Source organism: Balaenoptera acutorostrata, chromosome 8 (genome assembly GCF_949987535.1).
Source record: "Balaenoptera acutorostrata chromosome 8, mBalAcu1.1, whole genome shotgun sequence".
Classification (NCBI taxonomy): Eukaryota; Metazoa; Chordata; class Mammalia; order Artiodactyla; family Balaenopteridae; genus Balaenoptera; species Balaenoptera acutorostrata.
In genome coordinates this window covers 26,566,535-26,583,303 of record NC_080071.1, presented here as the reverse complement: position 1 = coordinate 26,583,303, position 16,769 = coordinate 26,566,535, and the positions used below count along the sequence as shown (strand labels likewise).

The window sequence follows — 16,769 nt, the reverse complement described above, 5'->3', positions numbered from 1 at the left end:
ATCCATGATCCAATCTGATCCTAAAGTATTAATCTCCTTTTATATATAGTTTAGTTCTAATTTATCTGTTTAAAATACTTTATATTTTAAATATCTTATGTATCACTAACTCTCTGTAGTATCATTTTTTCATGTACTGTTTATACTACATCATTTCTTAAATAAGCAAGCTAATCTTTGTCCCCATTATTTGTATTAAGGTATAATTTAATATAGTAAAATTAACCCTTTTTAATATATAGTCCTATGAGTTCTGACACATGCATATAGTCATATAACCACAGCCACAATCAAAATACAGAACCATTCCATTATCCCCCCAGATTTTCCTCATTCCCCTTTGTAGTCAAACTTTCTCTCATCTCCAGCCTTAGGGAACCACTGATCTGATTTCTCTTCCTACTTTTGCTTTTCCCAGAATGTCAAATAAATGGCATCTTATAGGAGCTAGCCTTTTGGGTCTGGCCTCTTTCACTTAGTATAGTACATTTGAGATTCTCCATGTTTTGGGGTTTATTAGTAATGTGTTCTTTTTTTTAATTGCTGAGGATTATTTCATTATATGGATATAAACATTTTATCTATCATCCAGTTAAGGGACATTCGGGTTGTTTCCTGTTTGGCTTGATTCTGAAAAAGCCGCTATGAACATTTTAAGCAGACCTTTTCAGCATGTGCCACAACGCCACTCCCTGTTCATCCTTTCACCGTATCATGGCTATTTGAATACTTCAGAGATGTGAGTCTTTTTGCTTCGAAGAGTTCCTCGTCCAAGCCACATAATCCCCATTTCATAGTCACCTAACTTTATAGTTGTTATTATCCTTCAAATTGATACAAAAACACCTTTTCTCTTAGTGTGTGAATCACCTATCCTAGAGACATGCCAACAAAATAAAACAAAACATAGAACTGGAAATTGTGCCTATTCCTCTCACAGGGTTTAGTGAAAACTGAAACCAGGGAGATTTGAGCATCAAATCACTGACCCACTACTTGCTAGCTGTGTGACCTTGAGAAGGTTAATGCCCTCGCTGAGTTCTAGCCTCTCATCTCTAAATTATGAATTAGGGTATCACCTGCTTCACAGAATTATGGTGTGAAACGAGAGACAACGCAGACAGTGCCTAGCATATAGGAGGTGTACCCAGCACTGTTAGCTATTATCTGTAGGTGCTGTCATAGCCCCCAACCTCCAAATCCTGTTTTCATAAACTGAGATTAGGTGAGTGGATAGAATGTTAAGGAAAATGAGAAGAATATAATACCATATATGCAATATGATCTAAATTATGTAAATTTTCTATTTCCATAAATAAGGAAAAAATAAGAAACATATTCACATATAAACTGTGGTTATCTTTTAATTGTGCGATTCATGGGAATTTTTTGTTTCCTTTGCTATTTTTTCAGTTTTTCAAAGGAGCATTATTAATTTAGAAAAATTCTTTTTTCTTATTTAAGAAGTAATACATATGTATGAGGAAAACGTTAGAAAACATAGCATAGTCTCTTTCTCTTGGGACAACCAAGTAGGCATAATCCTTCCAACACTTCCTTCCTTCTTTCCTTTTTTCCTTCCTTTTTAATGTATACTTTCAGAATTTTAAGGATGCATGTAACTTCAGACATCTGTATAAATAAGATAACACTATATTAGTAGAGCAAACAGTTTGAAAGGGTAAATAGACCAGATATACAAATAATTAAATTCATATTATGTTCACCAGAGATATGTAAATAGTTGAGTTCAAGGGTTTTGGAACTTGAATTTCCTGTTTTATTGTTTTGACTCACAACGTTACGATGATTGTTTAGTTATGACTGAGTTAAACAAAAACCCACAATTAATATTTCCATTCTGGTATATACGTGTGTGTGTGTGTGTGTGTGTGTATATATAATTTATGCCATTTTGAAATTCCCACCTTGGAACCTCCTTGTACGTTAGTTTATTAGCCATATAAGAAAACTAGTCTTACTTTTCAGAGTAATAGCTCTCTTTTTTTGTTTTTGTTTTTGTTTTTTACCACATTCACTTACTTATTTGACAGACTTGGCTTCTACAGATTTTAGATTTTGCAGAAATTAATGCACAAAGACTTGGTACCACTGAGGACATTTCAAAAGTATAATCACATGATCTCTGAAGGAATTCAATATGAGCTAAAAATTTAAACAATAGTGTCTTCATTGGAATAGATACATAGCTCCTAAAGTGAATACTGTGATTAGCACAGCTTTAAATATATATATATATATATAAATCCTTGTAAGTATGTTTTATTTTATGTTTACAAATTTTGTTTGTATTTGATCTCACACACACACACACACACACACACACTATTATTTCCTTGTTTTGATAGCCAAGAGGCTGCAGTGAATACCAGGTTTCAGCAGCTTCCCTATGACATCTTCCCTATCCAAAAAGTTGCTTTGTCTGCTTTCCTTCAGGGAAATCACTTCTTTCTCAATAGAAGGGTAGAAATATAGTGAATATTTTTATCAAAACCTTGAGGTTTGAAATTTTAAGTTGTACTGATCAAGTCTCTCTGGAATACAGAAGTTAGAAAAAAAAAAGCCACAGAACATACCATGTCCCCATGTTGCTTACTTTATAAATGAAGGGTTTTGCCATTAGAGGGTTTAGGACAAGGAGTGACATAATGTCTTTAGCCTTTGGAAAGGATCTCCGTAGTTGCTAGGTTAAAAATATACACTAAGGGGACAAAGGAAGGAAGAAGCAGGAAAACTGATGCAGAGGCTACTAAAATAATTTGAATGCAAAATATTATAACATTATTTGAATTATAGGTTCATCCTTGTTATTTTGTATTTACATTTTTTGTGAATTATTTCTGTTTTTACATGGTTCTATGGAATTTATTTATTCAAAATTGTTGTCATTTATGTAGCGCTTTGTATTAAGTCATTTTTATAATTAAATATTTGACTACTTGTGTCACTGATGTTACTCATAAACACTTTATAATATTTATTGTGTTTTAGTTGATCCTGAAAACTTGCTTATTGGTCACCATTTCATTATTGTGCTTTCCACTGTTGCCTTTACTCTGCCTTTGTCCTTGTATCGAGATATAGCGAAACTTGGAAAGGTAATTTTTACATTTTAAATAGGCAAAGAAATGCACTTTGTTACCTGCATTAATTTTGTCAAACTACTATCTATATGGCCAAGTTCTTAATTACAGTATTCATCTTTAGTTTCTTTTAGTTTACTTGTAATTGTATTGGAGTAAACTGTGTTTGATATTTTATCTTATTTGGGGGAACTGATGGTTAAATACTTGATGACTATGGAATAAATAGGTCCTTTCTTTTCTTTTTTTAAGGTAGGTACTCTGACACAGCACACTTTAATTTTAGAAAATATAAAGAACTCTATTTAAACCAAGTCTATTTACTGAAAAATCTAGTCTATTTTCTATCATTTTTTGTAGATGGTCATTTAAACAATTTAAAATTACATTAACTTTAATGAAGTAAGAATGAATCACTTCATTGGCTTAAAATTTTTTTGTAAATTACAACGTCTATTGTGCCCATTTTTTATCCAGTGAATTTAAATGTCAATATTTGATTGATTAATTGTTGAGAATTTGGCCAATATTTATGATTCTTATTGCTAAAGAGAAATGGTGATTTATTTCTAATGAAACCAACCAAATATGCATTCAACTCACCACATATGCATATCTGCATGCATTAGCCTTTATCTGGCTGTATTTTATTTCCTTACTCTCATGAAGTGTTTGTATTTTACCCAGAATATTATTGGTGTTGCATCCTTATTATGCCAAGCATTCTGATGAAAAAAAAAAAAATTTTTTTTAAGTTATTCATGTGTTTTTACATTCTATTTTGAAAAATCCAACAGTTAATTAATTTTACTTTTCACTGTGATGTTTCATGTGTATCCACAGTGATGAAGCCCCTCCTTCCAGGTAGAGCTGAGAATGGAGATGATATTCCAGAGTTTTCTGACCATGCTCCTTCCTTCCATAACAGGCATCCAGAAATAAACTAAAGTGTATTAAAAGGGACTTTTTTGGTGAATTTTCTGAAATGTCTGAACTGTTTTCCATTCCACATGCTCAATGTAGACATAAATGCTTTCTTAGAGCAAAAGACAAGGCATTTATGAAAAGAAAGCTAATATTCTATCATATTACTAATACTTGAACATTTTGACCCTAAGTGTCCCTTAAAAATGTCATATTGATGTATTTAAATAAATCTCCCATGAGCAAAGCAGAGTAGTTAGAAACACTGATCTGGAGTCAAGCTGAGCATCTGAGTTTCCCGTTGGCCACTTTCTAGCTATGTGACCGGATTCTTTCCCAATATCTGAGTGGATCAGAGGACTTATAATAGAACCTTCTCTCTAGTTAAAAACTAACAACCCAGGAAACAAGATTAATGACAATCAAATGAAATAAAAGCAATTTTATATTTTTCTTATCAGACAAAAATTTCTAAATTGTGCTTATCCATTTAAAAAATTAAGAGTAGAACACAGATTTAATGTAAAGAGTGCAAAGAACACATATACACACAGACCAGTTTATATTGTAACCAGTTAAAATAGTGACAGAAGAGAGAGGAAGTAGCAGAGAAGACTCTAGAAACACAGACCAAAGGGCAAAACCACAGAGGAAAACTAGACTTAATAGAGCTAGAAAGCAGCAAGGAAAAAGCAGAGGCATCCGAAAATGTGTGTGAGTGGGTGGAGGGATGTTGTGTAGGAAGGGGCAGGGTAGGATAACAACAGAAGCAAGAAGCAATTATAGATAGAAAAAAGCACAAGTCAACACTAAAATGAAACCTGAAAAAAATGAAAACATAATTTCCCTTTATGAAATAGTCATATTTGGTACTTGTTCTATTTGGGGGGAAAAGAACTAAGACTATGATCTGATAAGAATTTACTTGCCTGAGATTATCAATACCAATCTGTAAGAATAAACTACTAAATTAAAAAACTGTACATAAGTTTACTCAAAAGTGAATCACTTAATATTTTCAATAAAATTGTCTCTATTCTAAACTGACCATATATCTTTACATTTTCTTTTTCAGATCTCTCTTATTTCTACAGTTTTAACAACTCTGATTCTTGGAATTGTAATGGCAAGGGTAGTTTCATTGGGTCCACACATGTAAGTTTTGTTGCTTCATTGGTTGATATTTGATTTATGCCCATCATTCAGATGTTCATATGATATATTATAAATGCAGAAACATAAAGTTATGATGGTACCAGAAGCATCATTTATCTTCAGTATTTGACAAAATGAGAGAAAGTGATTACATTTAAGTAGTAGCTGATGGGATTAAACTGAGTTTGCTTATTATTTTAATGGCCTGCCTAAAGAATTAAAATAAGGAAGGGATTTTGAATAGTGAGAAATAGGAACAAAGTAGAGAAGTGGTAGATGGCAGAAGGAGGAGAAATGGTAGATGGTAGAAATTTCTGTATCTATCTCACAGATGGATTTGTCCTTAACAAAGTTTTCACCAGTCTAGGTTGAAATGAGAAGAATAAAGAATATAGTGGATGTTTTTCTCTATTTAATGAAATGTAGTCACCTTGAAAACCACCCTTTATTCTCTACTAAGATTATATTCTTTAATTGTGTTAAAATGCTTTGTCATTTGTGAACTAATAGTGATGGTTGGTAATGATATTGATTTGTTTTTTAGATTATTATTTGGCCAAATAAAATGTTGGGAATTTGGCGTTGGTTCCACAAATTTTAAAAATGTTACTTATCAGTGAAATTCAAAGTAGAGATTCTACTGATCTAAGCCACACAGTTCTTATGCTTTGATTATAGAATAGATTTATCAGATAAGGACTGGGTAGTTTGTATCCACCGTCCCAGGAGAATGCCGTAATAAAACTAGCTTAAAATAGCTTTAAACACAAAATTGGGTTCCCACAATACACAATAACTATTTGTTGAATAAATTAATAAATAATACATTATGGAGGTTCCATGACACCTTAAATATTTTCTGTATCCTACATAAGACAAATAAAATTAATTTAAGACAATCTCTAGCATAGTGCAAGGAACATGCTGGGTCTTCAGTTGTTATCTGTGAGGAAAAAAAGAAACCTGGTGAATAGCTATAATTGATAATGCCATCCCCAAGGTAACTTATTTTTTTCCTACTGATCATTGTTCTGCAAAATCACTTCATCTTCCACTATATATGACTTATGTCAGGCTTCTTAATTTACCAGGAAAATGCCAAAAATTATGCCTTAAATTTATTTGAAAGGAAGTATGAAATATCTAGACTAACTGCATTTCATATGGTCTTTTCTTTAAAAAAAAAAACTTTTTTTAAGGATTTCAATAAAAGGAAATAGCATAAATATCTGTAATGTTTATATTAATGTTCTCTTCAAATAACTTAATCCGAGTTCATAGTTGTATTAGTCAGTTTGGCCTGCTGGAACAAAGTACTATAGACTGGGTGACATGAACAACAGATATTTATTTTCTCATAGTTCTGGAGGCTGGCAGCTTGGTTGGGTTCTGGTGAGGGATTTCCTCCTGACTTGCGGATGCCTGCCTTCCTGCTGTGTCCTCATGTGGCAAACAGAGGGAGAGACAGCAAGCTCTCTGGTGTCTCCTCTTATAAAGGCACTAATCCCATTAAGAGTGTCCCACCCTCATGACCTCTTCTAAACCTAATTATCTCCCAAAGTCCTCATCCTTACATACCATCATGAATTTGGGTTAGGGCTTCAACATATGAATTTTGTGGGGAGCACAATTCAGTCCATAGCGATAGTGTTTTTGAAATGTACCTGGTTCACTTCAATATGGCCATTTATTCCTTCATCTAGTAAACACTTATTGAGTACCTATGGCTTCTAACTATTTCGCTGTGCAGCAGTTACTGCACATTGTTCACGATCAACTATGGATGAGGTATTTATTTTAAAAACAAAAAAGAAAAAAATGACAATACAGTATTAGGAGTGCAAAATAGAAGCATAAATGAGGGACAGTGTCAGCGCCGAAGAAGAGAGTTCTTGATAGTCTGAATTAAGGAAGTCTTCCTAGAGGAAGAGAAATATGATCTGGACGTTTTGAAAGAGGAATCTGAATTTTTCCAGGTAGATAAGGGTGTAAAAGGCATTACAGGCCTGGGAAAGGTAAGCTTAAAAGCACAAAAGCACATATTAAATTCTACTAGATGTATTTAACATCTATAACATTGGTACTGTATTCGGCTCTGGTTTTCAAAAGCTGAATTCACAGCAACGAAAGGCTAATAAGTATTGAACAAAATACAATAATAATTTTTCTTTAAAATTTTTAATTTTATAAGCCAGAACTATTTTAATTGAAGCCTTTATCATGTAGAGAATAAATCAAGTTATAATAAAAAGTGTTATAGATTTGGTAAATAGAGTACTATGAGGGAATATTGAGGGGAAAAAAAAGCAAACAGCTAAAAGTTGGAAGTAAATAAATAAGCCATTAGTTGAGCCCAAGCAGAACAGTTTAAAGCAGTGATTTTCAACTCTGGCTTCACATTAGAATTACCTGAGTAGCTTTAAAAAATGCTGATGCCAGGGCCCCACTTGCAGAGATTCTGAAGGAATTGATGTAGGGGTCAGGCAACTGGATTTATTACTTAATGGTTTTGAGTTTGTGAACAAGGATCTAGAGCCTCTTGGTTTGAAGATTAAAATCATGAGTACACATTTTAACGGACACATTTCTAAAAATAGGCCAGAGACTTTGTGTTATTTTAGTTACTGTTGTGTCGTTATTTTTCATGATTCATCCTTCAGTTATTTTTTTCAGTGTCTTCTATATACAAAATGTGTGTGAGATACTATTGTGAACACAAAGAGAAAGTATCTCTGCTCTGAGGGGTGCACAGTTTAGTGGGGAAGATAAGATGATACAAATGACTGTCATATAGGCAGTGTATCTTGATACAGAGGAAAGAGGAAGGAGAAGCCACTTCCTGGTGGTGCTAAATGAATTGATTTTTATGGCCAAGAAATATTTATTTCTGTTGTAAACAAAATGTGACCTGTATCTTTTTAACCTTCCTCTAGTGCTGATAATCATATTTTATCTGAGTCTTTGAAATTTCTCTAACAGGGATTATTTAGTTAACTCTTTCAATATTTAAATATTAAGGAAGTGTGTTTTTTAATACTGTGCTGCCTTTTATTTCTGTTTGAATACTACTGCAAACAACTTCTGTTTGTCCAGATTTACAATCAGGCTAATCAAATCCCATGTTTAGGGGCTGGCATAGTAGCTAGTCAGGCAGGCTTTTCTCTGAAAATATGACAGCCGCGAACGCTTATAATCCATAAAACATGAGAAATTCAATACTCCATGTGTGTTTTTCCTCATTTTTTTGTTCAGATGAATGATCAGAAACCCTGTACTTTTTCATAGGGCTTTTAAAGTGGTATTTGAAAAAGATCTTTAAACCCAGTATCAGAAAAGAGGAAGGTCTGCAATGGCGACTGGTATTGACCTTGTTACTATGGAAACACCTTTGTAGTGGTTGTGTTTTAAAAATAAAACATACAATTCAATTTCCTTTTCCATAACTCATAGGGCCATAAACTCTGCTTTTTGATATGATTTCAAATATCTCACAGTCCAATGACTTTCATTTCTTTTTGGAAATAATGTTCAGTTTTATTGTGTTTTCTAACCTTTTGCTTTCTAAAAACTGAGGTGGCAAGGCAATCTAATTGCTTTCCAGAAAGTGTGCTAGTATCAAAATGCAATAACACATTTCTCCCATTTTTTTTCAAACTACAATCAGAGGCATTATCACTGTGAAAACCTTCATTCTGTGCCTCATTAATATTCAAATCTTTACATTCAGGATGGAAATGATAGCATGCAGTCCAAATTTATAACTAGTCTCCCTTCATATAACATCTCTTTTAGAGCATTTTAATCAATAGTGTAGTGTTCCAAACATAATTTCAAAAAATGTATCTACACTTTTAACAGGTATTTATGCATATAAAATGTGCCTTTTCCAAGGATCTCAATACATACTAGTTTTGTTACCCCTTATTCATTCTAACCCTGGAATTCCACAGTTATAGCTATATATAAAGAGGAACTAGAGGGGATTAAAGAAGGATCAGAAAAAAATGGGTAAAGACAAAGGAATAGTGCATATTTGAAAAGGGAATGATTAGTTCTGGCAAATACCAGCCACTGATTTTTTTTTTGATGATGCATAAATTATTGCCTTTTTTGTTGCAAACGACAACAACCATAGAACCATAACTGGTTGAGGCAAGAGAGAATTTATTGACTCACACAGCTATAAAGTTCAAGGCTATTTCTGTTATTAGGTTTGGTTGGACTTAGGAGCTCAGTCAACAAAATCATAGTTTTTCTTTTTTTATCCTTTGGCTTCATATCCTATTTTGGCTCTAGTTTCTGAAAGACTTTCCCCTCATTGTGACAAGATGGCAATGGCAATCTTAGCCTACATCTATTCAAGTCCAAGTCCATAAAAATAAAAAGAGCTTTCTCTCTTATTTTACCTCAAACCTCACTTCCAGTATTAGTTCTGATTGGCTCTAGTGAGGACCCATGACGCTCATGCCTTGTATTGAGTTGCTTATGTTTATGTTACATGCCTACCTTTGAAGCTAAGGATGGGATCAGCTCAACTAAAGCACATAGACTATGAGCAGAGGAAAAGGTATCCCAAAGGAAATCAAGGCAATGATGATGCCACGAGAAGAGGGAGTAGACTTTGCGTGGTGTAAACTACAGATGTCCACTTGAGGTGACAGGAGGTTACTGGTGACCTTCAGGAGTTTCAATCAAATGATATAGGTGGAAGGTAGCTTAGAGAGAATTAAGATCTAAGTGAATTTAGCCAAAAAAAAAAAAAAAAACCCTTTTGTTTTTTAAGAGACTCGATGAATGAAAATCTCAGGACAAAACAGTGGCTTAAGGCAGTAAGAAGTCTAAAAAATACCGTTTTTATCATGGGAGATATGGAACATGTTATAGACCAAGGCAGAAGATGGAGTGAAAGTCCCCCAGGAGATCTTGAAAAGTTGGAATTCATGATATAGAGTGCTCCTTGGAGAGGATTGAAGTAATGAGATAATGGAAATGATCTTAGGACATTAAAAATTTCATACAAAAACATTCTCTGGCAAAGAAAATGTTCCTAAGGCTGCTTCCATGCTAACAAAATTTGCTCAAAATTTGTTCCATGCTAACAAAATTTGCTCAAATACCATTTGACTCTGTTCTGTAGCACTGCTAGAGCTAGTGTTATGTTTTCCCAGACCAGTTGCTGACATGAAGCAACAAATAGAACCATCATCTGACTTGAGTCTGCATGAAAATAGAAAAAAACAGCTGTAAGACAATATGTTCTCCGAGAAGATCAGTCCAGTCCCTGTGTCAGTGGAGCTGGAGGAGCAGCCTAGGTGGCTCGGTGTTAAGGATTCATCCCACTCATCATCAATTATTTTTTATAAATGGCTGCCTTAGTGAAGTGTGCCACCTGTGTGTTATTTCCGATTAGAAGCCAGACTGGTCTGTGGTACAGATTAACAACCAAAGAGCAAAAATCGAGTCGCCTGTTCTTTCAGCTAATAAGCATTTGTTAAATGTCTGGCTTATGCCAGTCCCTCTTCTAGGTCCTGAGGCTGCCAAGATGAGGAAAGCACAGTCCATGACCTCAGATATTTATAGTTTGTGAACGGGGAGAATAGACAGTTAATCTCGATATAATATTTAATAGAATTACGGCAAAACGCAATGGAAACAGGAAGGGCCCTTAGCCCAACCTGGGCAGGCAGGTAATATTTCAAGATAAGACAGTATGTGATCTGCTGTTTTTGAAACAATGTACTGGGATTAGCTGGGTCAAAAAAGGAGAGGAGGGAGGAGTGGGAAGCTACTGTTGGCAGAAGTGAGTGAGGCCCAGAGGTGTGATGTGTACAATGACCTAAAGATTTAACGTTAACAGGAGGTACCTGGAGAAGAAGGACACTGCCACTGGTTGGGGGAACTATCAAAGAACATGAAAGTGCATCCCTTGAGAATTTTCTCAAAAACTCTATCTTGCTTTTATGTTTCTCTTCGAATATATATTTTATCATAGTTTTAACAATGGTCATGTCTCCATATCATCTCTTTTGAAAAACTGCCGAATATGGTGCTTTCCTAATCTACTGAGCTCTGCTCTCTCACCGCCACCACCTATACAGCTTCTGTGTTAGGGAAGTAACTAGAATGTTGGTGATTCTGAGTTGAAAGTTTAGCTAAAGTGAACAAAGAAATGATCGTAGAGAGGTTGGTAGAGACCAACATGGAAGGAAAGCTTTACATGTAGTGCCAAGAAAGTTGGATTTGTTCTTTAGTTGATGGGACATTGAAAGTTCTTCAGCAGGACAGTAACACAGCAAGTCTTCATTTTGGACTTCTCGCACCGCAGAGGTGAGGATAGATGGGGGTTAAAGGCCTGGGAGGAGGCTATCTGTAGCAAGCATCCAGGCAAAAGACAACTGGAACAGTATAAAGGCAAGGTTGGCAGAAAAGAAAAGGAAAAAGAGGACGGTGTTGCCAAGGTTTCCAGCTTGGACAACCAGAATTGTAGATGGTCCAGAACTCACCACCAAAAGGAGAAAATGAAAAAGTCTGTTCATCCAGTAAGCATTTGCTAAATGCTTGGAAACATCAAGGAAAAACCCCAGCTTCTTTTAAGTTGTTAACCAGGATAAAAAAGGAAGCAGGTCTGGAAAAAACAAAAGTTTTTAATTTTAATATCGATTTTGAGTAACCCTTGGGGTGGAGAGAGAGGAAAAAGAAGTTTTGGAAATGCAAGTTCGGAGTTTAGGGAGAGTCTGATATGTACAGGATTGTACAGGTACAGCATATAATAATAAGGTGGGGAATTCCCTGCTGGTCCAGTGGTTGGGACTCCGCGCTTCCACTGTTGGGGGGGAGGGAGGGAGGCACGGGTTCGATCCCTGGTCGGGGAACTGGGATCCCACATGCCGCATGGCACAGCCAATAATAATAATAATAATAATAATGTGAAGAGAGGTACGACCCAAGTAGAACCCCAGTGGTAAATACAATTGACCCTTGAACAACATGCATTTGAACTGCTCGGGTCCATTTATTTGCGAATTTTTTTTCAATAGTAAATACTGCAGTACTACACAATCACAGTTGGTTGAATCCACGAATGCGAAACTCAGATAGGGAGCGTCAACTATAAGTTATACTTGGATTTTCGACTGCTCTGAGGGTCAGTGCCCCTAAGCCCTGCATTGTTCCAGGGTCAACTACCATCATCTGGAGCTCACATCTGAAATTACATTTATTTTAATATAAACCTTGAGCACTTGCGTTTAAAAACAAAAGGATCAGTTTTGATGTTTAGAGCGATACCCAGGAAGAATGTTCCTGAACAGCTGTATGTGTTCATGTGGACCACAGCTGTCTATAGAACAGACTCAGAAGAAAAGCGAGCTGGGAGCCAGGAAATGGCAGAGAGCTGTCAGCTGATGCGGAGCTAGGGAAGTGGGCAGATCTGCTTATGTCACTAATAGCTTGGGGTGTGACAGGAAATGTGGAACCTTTGTGTGCCAGCCAGAGCACTTAACTCCCAGATGTATCTGGTTGAAGAGGTTAATATGTAAGGCTCTCTTAACAAAAACGCAGGCTCTGCTGATATTGTATGATTTGGAAGGTGCCTGTGTTTAGCTGAAAAGAGTTTGGTCAGGTACAACAGGCACATGTGGTGTCCGATCCTCCTGATCGGAGGTCTGATGTTCTGGTGATCAGAAGCAATCCCTATGTAGCTTGTTTTCTCCAGTCTGTGAAGACTGGAGATGTATTTGGTGGGACTTGCTTCCTACTTGCTTATTACTACAAATCTGCCGTTATAAAGATAAGGAAAAGTATGTCTTTCAAAATAGGATGCAAAACCTGAATCCAAGAACCCAAACTGAGATAATTTTGCAAAATGAATTTAAGCCCCCAAACCCTCCCCACCTCGCACACATAAGGAAGAGGCTTCTAAAAATTTTATAACTAAGCATGTCTGGATTTTTCAGAGTAAGAGAAGCAATCATTCTGGTAAAAGTATTTGCAAACTGCTACAAGCCAATCTGTATTTCTGTCAGTATTAAAATATGTTAAAACACTGGAAGCATTGCTTCTTAAATGATCTGAACCTTATAATAAACCTTCATTATGTTGCCACGATTTATTTGAAGTTTTGTAAGACATTTTAAAAGATCCTGCCTCTTCCCAATATTGCTTTCATTTGGATTTATTTTTCTCAAAAGAATATTCACATATTCTTACAACATCAAATATTACAAATTGCTTTTAATGAAATAGAGCTGCCTCCTACCAAATCCTTTCCTATTTCAGCTGTATCTTTTGGCATTTACATTTTTACTTCTAGGTAATGTGCTTGTAACTGCTATTTCTGGATTCTCACTGTTGTCATATAGTAGGTGAGGATTTAGCTCTTTCAAATTATTTTTCTTCTTCCATATCATAATACGTGAAGACTTAACACAAGTTTCAAAATTAGTTATATTTCCCTTCTGGTACATTTTTTCTAGAATCAAGACTTGCTTTTAGTTTTGTTTTTAATCATATTTAGTTGGATGTTCAGTTTAGCTTTAAAAAAAAAAATTTGATTTTTTCAAAGCAGTTTTAGGTTCACAGCAAAGTTGAGAGAGCAGTACAGAGGTTTCCCACAAATGCCCTGCCCCACACATGCATAGGCTCACCCATTATCAACATCTCCTACTAGAGTGGTACATTGGCGACAGTTGATGAATCTAGGTTAGTCCATCATAATCACCCAAAGTCCATAGTTTACATTAGAGTTCACTCTTGGTATTGTACATTCTGTGGGTTTGGACAAATGTGTAATGACATGTATCCATAATTATATCATCATACAGTGTATTTTCACTGCCCTAAAAATCCTATGTGTTTCCTCTATTCATCCCTTCTCCCCCACCCCTAACCACTGGCAACTACTGATCTTTTTACTGTCTCCACGGTTTTGCCTTTTCCAGAATGAAATACAGTTGAAATCATATAGTATGTAGCCTTTTCAGAATGGCTTCTTACACTTAGTAATATGCACTTAAGGTTTGTTCCTGTTTTTTCGTGGCTTGATAGCTCAGCTCTTTTTAGTACTGAGTAATATTCTATCATCTGGATGTACCAGAGTTTATTTATCCATTCACCTTCTGAAGGCCATCTTGGTGGCCTCCAAGTTCTGGTAATTATGAAGAAAGCTGCTATAAACATCGGTGTGGCAGGTTTTTGTGTGGATCATATGTTTTCAGATTCTTTGGGTAAACACCAAGCAATGTGATTGCTGGATCCTATGATAAGAGTATGTTTAGTTTTATAGGAAACCATCAAACTGTCTTCCAAAGCAGCTGTACCAATCTGCATTTCCACTAGCAAAGAATGAGGGTTCGTATTGCTCCACATCCCCACCAACATTTGGAGTTGTCAGTGTTCTAGATTTTGGCCAGTCTAATGGCTGTACTTTTTTTTTTTTTCTTTCTTTCAAGGTGTGTAGTGGTATCTCAGTGTTATTTTAATTTGCACTTCCCTGGTGACATATGGTTTGGAGCATCTTTTCATATGCCTGTTTGCTCTCAGGATCTGTTCTTTGGTGAGGGGTCTATTAGGGGGTCAGTGGATCTTTGGCCATTTTTAAATTGACTTGTTTGTGTTCTTATTGTTGAGTCTGAAGTGTTCTTTGTATATTTTGGAGATAATGAGTCCTTTGTGAAATGTGTCTTTTAAAAATATTTTCTCCTAGTTTAGCTTTTGACTTTGATTATTTTTGTTACTCCTTTTCCAAATGCTCGAACATATAAGATAATCTACCAATCTTGTTATTTTTCCTAGAGACCTCCTCTCAGAACCTTTGTCCTCTTGCTCCTTTCTAGATAGAGTGATTTCTCAGTTTGCTGCCCCATTGTCTTTCTAGGACTTCCTTTCACCTCTTTTTTTGTGTTAGACACCCTACTTCCAGTTTCTCATATCTTTCTTTTTTTCTTTGTTTTCTCCTTTTGCTGGAGCATCCTGAGTAGCTTTCTGGTGTGTCTGAGTCCTTTACACACGGGGGTTTAGCAAAGTGAGTTAGCTCTTTCACATCTTTAGCTCCCTCTATGTCGTTGTAACTTAACACCAAGAATAACCCTTAATCTATGTACATGTGTGTATAGATAGAATCTTAAAAATGTAAAGGTTAATTTTATACTTTTTTTCCTTTCAAGTCTAAGATGTAATCCAAGTGGTGATTAAATAATCAGGCAATTTGCCTCTCTATCCATTTTAGATGTCCAGTATCTTAAGGTTTAATGAGTGCCCTCTTTTATTCAAACATTGAATTATCTTCCACTGGTGGTAGTCTCCACACCACTGTAGCAAAATTTATATCAGCACAGAGAAGCTACAGCTTAGCTGGGAAACTGATAGCTGGGCTAAGCTGTACCCTGGAGTGAGGTGAGCAGCTCCAGGTGCCCTGAGATTACCCAAGGGGTTTTCTGCAGCTGGAAGCTGCACTAATTTGGCAGACCCAGGTGTGCAGAAAAGTGTATGGGGTATGCTGGGTGGGATGGAATACCGAACACTTATCTGTCAATATCTAAAGCATAAATGAATCTTTTCATCTTTTTCACCATAATCAAAACGGAACGGCTGCCCGTTTGGTTGCATGTGTATCATCTGTTATCAAGATTAATTGTTTGCTTATTTAAAATAAGATAGCTTGCCTTTCTCAAGGTCCCTTCATTCTCTAAAAGAATATGAATACCATGATGAAGATTGCATTTCATGAACTTGCAGGTCCTTACACCCAGACTAAGACATGTATTGTTACTTTAGTGGTAACATGAGGAAAGGGAAAAAGAGCAGAACGAGGTCCCATCTAACACTGATTGTCCGCTATATACCACACTCTCTCATTCATTTTCTCATGACCTTTGTGTCAGATATACAAAATACAATTAATATCGTCTCTGTTCTACAGCAGAAAACACCAAGACCAGTGTCATTAAGTAGTCTGCCCAAAGTCACCCTGCTAGTATATCATAAAGTTAAAATTTAAATCCTGCAGCGCCAGATGGAGGCACACGCGGTCACTGTGCGCGAGTGGCTGTCCTCCTGGACGCAGGGGGACCCCGCCAGCCCCTCCCTCCCGGGAGATCACGCCAACCCCAGAGGAGACACGGAGCGACACGGTCAGAGCAGGGCCATGAGAGAGGGCTTTGGAATGGTGACCGCCGAGCATCCCCACCCCGAGTGTTTGTAACTGCCCAGAGGAATGTTCTCTTCTCCGTGTTATTTATTTGACTTTGTGCTCTATATTTGTCCAAGAGATGAAAGTTAAGTTTTGCGTTTACCGTTACAAGGAGTAAAATAACAAAACGAGAGTCGAGAATTGATAGTAGTCATTTGCAGATCACAACCAGCTTTTCCCACGAAGTGACCAAATCTTAAAAACCTAATTTAGGTCTCAGTGAGACATTTTTGAATGTGTCTGAAGGGTTATTTGCAGAAGGAGGTATCTTAGGCATGACAATAGTCACTGCTCTCAGACGGTCGCTGGTGGAGACATTGCACGGCTGGGTCCGGTTTCTCACTTTCCTGTCTGATTCAGAAAGAGCTTTACTTCCCTGCAGGAGTGAGACTTCATTT

At 36.2% G+C, this 16,769-nt stretch overlaps 1 protein-coding gene across 1 annotated transcript in view; it reads left to right on the top strand.

The window, feature by feature from the left end:
* Nucleotides 1-16,769, top strand: part of SLC38A11 (solute carrier family 38 member 11) — a 51,859-nt gene that overhangs the window by 10,236 nt on the left and 24,854 nt on the right. Inside the window, exons 6-7 of the mRNA XM_007183201.2 lie at nt 3,013-3,119; nt 5,104-5,183. Of these exons, the coding sequence (XP_007183263.1) occupies nt 3,013-3,119; nt 5,104-5,183 (187 nt within the window). The remainder of the gene's footprint in view (nt 1-3,012; nt 3,120-5,103; nt 5,184-16,769) is intronic.